The sequence below is a fragment of the Opisthocomus hoazin genome, chromosome 3 (genome assembly GCF_030867145.1).
Source record: "Opisthocomus hoazin isolate bOpiHoa1 chromosome 3, bOpiHoa1.hap1, whole genome shotgun sequence".
Taxonomy (NCBI): Eukaryota; Metazoa; Chordata; class Aves; order Opisthocomiformes; family Opisthocomidae; genus Opisthocomus; species Opisthocomus hoazin.
This window is the reverse complement of record NC_134416.1, coordinates 93,890,780-93,899,181: the sequence shown is the minus strand read 5'-3', so window position 1 is coordinate 93,899,181 and position 8,402 is coordinate 93,890,780. Positions and strand designations below refer to the sequence as shown.

Here is an 8,402-nt window from a genome sequence, read left to right as displayed (position 1 = left end):
AATACAATCCTTGTCAATCCAGTACAACTTACCTTTTTTGTTTCTGCCTGATAGTCCCATATTTCTTTCTTGCAAACCATCGACGTTGGTTTTGTCTTCAGAATCTCTCTAGCAGCTCCAGCTCCTCAGCTTTTTGAAGCGCAAGGAACCCAGAGAGGAATTAGAAACTAATAACGTGTTGGTAATCACAATCATGTATTTTAATCGCTGAAGCACACCCTCAAATTACAGTATTCCAAGTAGAGACCAAGTAATGCAAGGCCAGTACTGGAGCTCCCGACATCACACACAACCTGAATTTCTCCTTTGAGTCTCAGAGTTACATACTCCTGTGCAAAGCAGATGCATGCTACTAGCACGAGTCTCCTCTATATAGTAGTGGCTGTTTGCAGGCTTTCTGCAGAACCAAATTTTCTCCCCCGAGAAGAAGAAAGGGAGAGGAAGACTCAGTAAAACAAGTTGGAAAAGGTAGTACCAAAGCTAACAGCCTTTTTTCAAAGGAATGCTTTGCAGCAATTTAAATCCACACTGAGTTAGCTTTGCAGGACTGCCACGTTGGTCTAGGTAAGCTGCCTAGTCCACACCAACACAGCACAGCAAAGATTTGTAGATAATTTCCTTCTTCCGCCCCAGCTTTAACACTAATTCAACCAGCAAGTTTCCCTGCAAAGGCAATGTTTCAGAAAGGCTATTTGAATTTTAATTTATGTAACATATCATATTAAATCCACATCACCAGGTCTCACTGAAGCCCAGGGTTCCCATTTGCAGGGAGAGGTTCAGGCTGCGAAGACAACGTGACAGGAGCGTAAGAGCCTGCTCACTAGCCCTGACTCCTTCATCACATGGTAGAAGCTGAAACTACAACAGAAGTTGATGGCATTAGAGTTAAGCAACTTCCACTTCCTTGAAACATTAGAAAAGAAACCCCCCTGCTAATATCCGGCCTCTCTTGAACATGGGGTTCGGGAGGGGCTGCAGAGCAGCGCACAGGCGGTGCAGGCAGATCTCGGGGTGCAGAGCAGCCGATACACACACACAACCCCCATCAAGCACATTTATTTTCCAGAGCAGGTCCTAAAGCCAACCTTCAGGAAACCGCGAGCTTGCTGAGGCCTGGGGTTGAGGCACCTTCGGCTGGCTCTGCCAGCACTCGCAGCGATGCATTCCCATTTCTGGGAGGTACGCGTGGGCTGGCTTCAGACCACGGGGTCCCACGGCCAGCAGCGCCCAAACCCCCGTCCTCCCCGGGAAGGAGCCCCGGTTCCCTCCTGCAAGCAACAGGGCTGGTGGAGCCAGACCTCAAGGGAAATGTTGGATGCCCAAGACGCAGCTGAGGCTGGTGCCAACAAGAAGGAAACCTGCATGAGGACAAATAAGGACTGGCCAAGCAAAGGACAAAGTTGCCACAGAAATAAGCGGGTGTCATCTTCCCCCCCCTTCAGCAGGAGCAGGCTGAAAAGCCCAGCCAGCCTGTAAACTCCAGCAGACCTGAACATCCCCCCTCACAAGCGGGAGGGATCTCATGCCCACTCACCCGTTGTCACATTAGACATTTGTCACTAATCTCGCCAGGCAGTGACACAAAGCAATCTGTTTATTCAGATCAAACTTTTAATCCCATCTCACCTTCAAAATAAATTACCAGATAAACTCTTCCATGAACTATGCTCTAAATCATGATGTGGCCACAGGATAAAAAACTTCCCACCAGAGACAGGAAAAAAAAACCACCTCTTTTTGGAACTTGTTTTGGTTTCACCGATTTGTTTCTTCCCAAAACGCCAGGATTCTTGCAAAATTCTAATCTGACACAAAAAATAGAATGCAGTAAACAGCAGACTCTTCTCTCAATCACACGTCAGTTCAATGCTCATAAAGCAATACCAATACTCTAACGAGGGAATTGCTTCTACAAAATCCAGATTAAAATATTTCTGGAACACAGTAATTTTAAAAAATGTTTTAGTTGGTTTTGATGTGTCGTACCAGTCTGCTTTACTGGGGTAAGTGGATTTAAAAAAAAAAATAAATAAAAAAATCTGACACAGCATTTTGCAGCAGGTTATCTCCACGCACAACTGGCTCTTCGAAATTAAGACTCCAAGCATCCCTGTAAGCCAAGGACTTCACAAGTGGGGAAACTCACATCAACAGGCTAAGTTGCATGTCAAGATCATACAGGGTCTCGGTCTTGACTCTTGTGATGATCACATCCCATCACAATATTTTTTAGAGAACAACTTCTCATGACTACGATAATAACTGTCCAGGTTTTGTACTCGTGTCATCCTGCTGAAAAGTAACCCCTCCACAAGGCAGGATGTTTTTGAGTAGAACAGTCTGATCCATTACAAACCTGTTTCAGATTTAACCCGTAACTGTGAGCTTTAAAACACTAAACCTGCATGGCTTCTTAGTTATTTTGATACCAAAATGGAAGCGCTGCAGCACTCTCAAACTGCGAAGTAAGGCTGATGGAGCAATGAGCACCAGCTGCATCGTTAGAGAAGCACAGCTCTGCAGATCAGGATGTATCTCCCTTCTTTCACTCTAGAGGGTTTTTTTTGCTTTGTTTTGCTTTTACTTGGCTTTAGGTTTTGGCCTAACTGGTTGCCAGTGCTCCCAGACACCTATTCCCAAGGGACCTGTCTTGCCCTCATTACCAGCAGGTGTCACGTTGTGAAGCACCCTTGCCGCCAAGCTCAGGCTGCAGTCCCTGCTCCGGGGGATTGCCCAGGAAAGCCCCGCTCCCTCTTCTCCCTGCTGGGGCAGAAGTCAGTGCCAGCACCTTGAGCAACCCCATGTCTGCGATTTTCTACTTGTACCGTGTCTCTCCATAGCCAGGAGACGAAAAGCTTCCCCTGCCAGCTGCCCACAGCACCAGGCTGTCAGGCCAGCTGGTCTGACGCTTTACTAGCTGCTTCCTGTCCCTCCAGTCACAAGATTCTTGATTAATAACTGTATATTCCTGGAAGAGAGCAAAAATGCCTCTCTGTGTGAAAAAGTTTAAATATATAAAAACACTTCATAAAAATACTTCTTAAAAAAATCAAAATGCCCCATGAGCCTGTAAACGTTGTCTGTAAAATCTCTCTTAAATACAGTCATTCAGGCTCTTTTCTGCCCTGTCCAGTAAGAATTTCAGATAACCCACAGAAATGCCACTTGTCTTCTACTTCGACCCTCATCCCACCCATTTTTCTTCTTCTTTCTTTGTTTCCAATATGACAGTTCAATTTCCCAATGTCGGCAATTTTCTTTGGAGGCATCATTTGTCTTTGCTTTTAACAGAGTTCGGCATGGCCTGATTCTGAGGCTTTCTTACAGAGTGGGCTTGAGGTCTGATCGGTAACACGAGCAACACCAGGATGCTTAGAATGTGCACGTGAAAATACATAGACCTGGGAACAAAAGCAAAAAGAGAATATTACATTTTTGTTATTACTAACATGAATTGTGCATACTCAGTATGTCCATGCAGAATTTAGTGCTAAGGGATGAATGCAGAAAGCATGAACCTGACCTAGAACACATGAAAATACGCCCTTGAATTTCACAAAGCCTACGCATGTGGTATCTGACGGCATCGATGCAAATGTTGCCGTGGATGTTAAGGAGGCAAGGAATCAATAGGCAAACTCCAGAATCCAAAGTCTGACAGCGCAGATAAACTGCTGGAATTCAACCCTACACTTGTTTCACCCATCTCTCTTTTAATGTTGGAGTATACAAGGCTACATTCTGAAGAAACATTCTTCATGCTTAGGACATAAAACTTGTACAAGTTTAAAAAAAAAAACCAAACAAAATAAAAAAGTGACAGAAAGAAACAGATTTAGTCAAAGTGCTGAGATAGGAAATAAACCAAAACACTCAACTTTTAACTGGGGAAGGTCAGGTAATGATGTTTACAGAAGGGTTGTGTTTTTGAAGGCAACTACTCAGAGACATCTTAATTTGATGTCTTATTAAATATCAAGTATTTTTATTTCAAATAATTCGGTATACACAAGATTGAACAGAAATAAAACATACTTAAAACAGTTACATGAGTCTCTGGCAGCTTGGGGAGGACCATGATTGGGAGCAGTATGGTCCAGCTCTTAACCTTTCTGTGGTCTCACTTATGGTTCTTACCATAGTTCTAATATCCTTGCAAGGTGCATAAGACCACTGCTAGGTGTGCAGTGCTCCAAATTTCCTGGCTTAACAGTCTCTAAGTGTTAACTACGTTCAAAGTCACTAGGGCAAGCAGTATCAAGGTGATGACCCAACTTGGAGCAAGGGTGGAAAATCTCTTTCTTCAAAACTTTGGTAAAAGCAGTATTTCTGCCTTCATGGATGCCAGCATAGTGTTAGTAAGTTCTTTATACATATTTTTTTTCTGTAGTTTTGATGTTAGCAATGTAATCTCACAGAATTACACTAATATTTACTACATGGAATGGCCTGTTGTAGCACAAAGGGAACCAGCTTCTTTTATGGGGCAAATTTATAAACCAGCTTAATATTTTAGTCTCCTGTTTTGGTCTCATTGCTGTTTGCTACTTCCATCTTAAAAGACAGAAAAATTAGATATTAACAAGGTAGTTGGGAAAGCATCTTACCAAAACTAAGAAAGATTTGGAGTCATTTGTATACGGTAAGTTTTCTGTGTTGAAATAAAATGTTTGAAGAAACAGGAATAGAAAATGTCAAAAATTCACCCCCCTTCAAACAGGCTTACTGACAGCAGCTATCCTGACTACCAGTTTTGTGTCTTTTATGTTAGGGAGGGCATTATCTTTTGTCTTAACCAAAACCTGTTACTCTATGTTGACAGTTCATTGTAGAATGAAAGAAAAGTAAAGCCATGTAATCAAGTGTCCATTTTCAGATTCTTTTCTCCTTGTCTATTTCAAATTACTTTTATTAGAGTATATCCAAAATACTCTATAACACCAGTGTCATCTTATTTTTAAAGGTACCTAGCAAAACATTCACTTCCTATCGAAGTATTCAAACAGAAAAGCATACTCATGTCGAGAAGTAACACCCCGCCAGGCACCCTCCTTGTCTCCTGCTGACCAATCACATCTCCTGTTCTACACATCTGGCAGCTGGAAATGTAATCTTTTCTCATCAAGTCCTTCCTACGGACAACTCACGTCATTCTTAACCTCTCCAGCCTCTGCCACTGTTTATGGATGAGACTTGACCGTTTTGCAAACGGAAACTGAATATGTGAAAAGTCACCTAAGGACACAGAAAGACTGAGAAGCAGAAGTGAAGTGCTCTGCCTTGGCACTATCTCGTGAAGTTACAGGAGTGCAAAAATCACCCCTCACACATTATTAAACATCCTGTTCAAACTCCTTTCAAATCTGATGAAATGCCAACTGCTTTGCAGTGTCATCTGGGTTATTTAACAAACGTTTGTGTTGGTCTGGAGAAGAACAGTCGAGAGGAGAGAACTTACTTGTAAAACTTAATCGTGGGCTCAACAGCCAGCATAACAAATGGTGCAACAGTATAGCACACAGCCAGCTGAGTGGCAGCCCAGGTAACAACATCGTAGGCCATCTTGAGAGGCACTGATGAGACGAAGTGATGTCGGCAATGGTTTCTTATCTGCAGGTCGGGGAAAGGTAAACAGAAAATCATATAAATCCATTTCTCAGGTAAAGTCACGCTGACACATTGCAGCGTATGACTCTCCACTTTAGCATTCGTATTACAGAAGCATTTACACACCAGCTAGAAAGCGCTGAGAGCAGGCAGACAGAAGTGCATTGACTGGCATAACCAGCAGCAAACAGAGAAGCATCCCCCAGTTTCCTCTGTCATAATCATGGGAGCAGACTCTCACAATGGATATCTGGCATAACATCTTTGGAGAGGGGAGTTGTTATGATTTGGTCTTCCTCCCTCCTGGTTTTGATTTATTACTGGTTATCAACAGCTAAACAAAGTTACTTTAAATGAACAAATATGTGTTTATACCTGCAAGCGTGTGCTGCTCCCTAGAGATTTTGGTTTAGCTTCACATCTATGAAATCTTTATAAATAAGAGGCAAAGCACACCTTAGCACCACATGGTCAGCAACCTGCTCTAGCCATAGCAGTTAATACTGATCTCTAGTGTAATTCACCTTTCAGATTGACCTGGTTATTTGACCACTGCATGGTCAGACTCTGAAAGACCACAGTGGTGCTTCCCAGCCCTGCGCAACTGGCTGGTTCCACCTGAAAGCTCAGCAGTGATAAATTTACCAACAGTGAGACATGAAACCTGTTCTGTCTTTGGGAACTCTACCCAAGATGAGGCCCATAAACACACAGACCATCTTACTGCATAAATTGCATCCACATGAAAGAGTTCAAGTTTGGGCTAATGCTCAACCCATAACAGCTTCTTGTGAAAGATTGTGCCCAGAGCTGCTTGCACACCAGCATATGGGCAACATGACCTAGCAGAACTCTGGACTAGACCTTGAATCCCAAGCTAATCTGACTGCACGGACATAGCTGGTGGCACTACCAACTGTACGCTCACAAGCAACATTTCCTCTGACAGCCAAGGACAGCATTGCAGCATGTGCAGAATTGGTGCTGGTTATAACTGCCAGGGGTACTTTCTAATTAGCATCAACACAGAACAAAGTTTCAGTGAACATCAAGTCCACAAGGGCATGAAAGAGGGCTCACAGCAGGAACAAGTTGCTTGACCATGTCAGGGTGGTCCCTGCAGTTGACAGCTGTGTAGTATCTAGCATGGGCCTTAGGAGAGAACAATGAAAGGTACATACTGCTCTGGCTGCGAGTGTGATAAGGATTCCAGTGAGAAACGTAAAATAATATCCAGGATAGATACCATGCCACAGGGCCGACAGGATAAATGTTAAAGCCGTAGGGTACCAGGGAGCTCTGTCATAGCAGACACTGCAAAAATGAAAACAAAACAAGAAGAGGCTGAATACAACTGAACAGTGGACACCGCACTTCAAATCCTCCTCTGTTTTTAAGGTCTTATTCTGTTTTCTTAATGGTCTTATCTTGCTTCTGTTAAAGACCAGGGCATGAGGCATTCTCCCTTCATTTAGACGGAGGGTTAGATGGGAAGAGGACGCATGCTTCTATGCACCCAGTATCCAAAGAGTGCCTACACAAATACTCCTGATGCTCATAGCATTTAAATAAATAATGCGGCAAAAGGCAGGCAAGACTTCATTCACCTTTATACCTCTATCTGGAATCACACACTACCCTTCAAAACTCTGATGGCAGATGAAGAGCGAGTCGAAAGACAAACAGATGTGACCCCACCCTTCCCTGGTGAATGGAGGTGTCTCCAGGCACTGTTATCGGGCAGGTGCTGGGAACAACAGGGAGTGCTGTAAGCTATTCCAAAGCAGGGGATTCCTGCTAACTTTAGCAGCCCAAAATCCTGCGCACAATACCAGTTCAAGAACACACCAATTGGTCTATCTGGCTGTCTGACGTTTAACTGAAATGCTGTTATCCAAAGAAATGCGGCAAGATAATGCACTTCTTACCAGGAATGTCATTTAAATCATGAAAAATAGTAGACATTGCCTTTTAAGATGTACACATTTAACACAAAAACAGTTACCGTAACTACAATAAATCTGTGCCTGCATTTCAGACACCACACTGACTGACGCTGAGCTTTAATCACACCAAAAAAAGTGTAAGAAGTAACAAGAGACAGCTCAATCTACAACATTTGGATTTATGCTGGCATTGATATGTTCCTTAACAGTCACGGGTTAAAATCAGATCCTCTCAGTGCTATAAGAAGTCTCTTCTCCATATCCTAAACAGGGACTCCCTGGTGAGCACCTTCTGGTGACTCCAAACCAGACCACACTGGGGCTCTGAAGATTTCCACTTGTCTCCAGTTCTAGCTGAACTGGATCCCAGTGACACAGCAAGGCTCACCTCCAGAAGTAATACACAGGGGAAACATAACATAGCAAAGTGAAACAGAACAGCAAGAACAATGGAGGCAAACAGCAGCCCAAAAGATGCCATCAAAATGCTATTACTTTTTATTGTGGAAGATCTGAACAGTTCATTTATGGCTTTGCTGCTCATATATAAAAAGCGGGCATTTTACATTTGCAGCAATAAAACTTTACAGCACCAAATACCCTTGTATTCCACCAACTGTTACAGACAGAGGAAAGAAAGATAGAACAAGAGGCTACACGTTTATGAGATTCACCAGTCAATGTTTTTCGAGGCCGTCTAGAGTTTCTGGGTCTCATCAGCACGTCACCGTTTCATTGCTCTTACCGTTTTAGCCAGGCAGCTGTCTGAATGTTCCAGTTTTCAATGTACATTTTAAAACTTGTCGCTGTCTAAGAAAGAAGTTGACATGAAATGTTAGCACTGAA

General features: G+C 43.1%; 1 protein-coding gene across 1 annotated transcript in view; it reads right to left on the bottom strand.

Moving 5' to 3' along the window:
* Positions 1-224: 224 nt before the first annotated feature.
* The window catches only part of MBOAT1 (membrane bound glycerophospholipid O-acyltransferase 1), a 60,353-nt gene continuing 52,175 nt past the window's right edge, over positions 225-8,402 (bottom strand). The window contains exons 10-13 of the mRNA XM_075417082.1: positions 8,302-8,366; positions 6,792-6,924; positions 5,462-5,613; positions 225-3,404 (exon numbers count right to left, since the gene is read on the bottom strand). Coding sequence (XP_075273197.1) covers positions 3,272-3,404; positions 5,462-5,613; positions 6,792-6,924; positions 8,302-8,366 — 483 coding nt within the window. The 3' untranslated portion in view covers positions 225-3,271. The remainder of the gene's footprint in view (positions 3,405-5,461; positions 5,614-6,791; positions 6,925-8,301; positions 8,367-8,402) is intronic.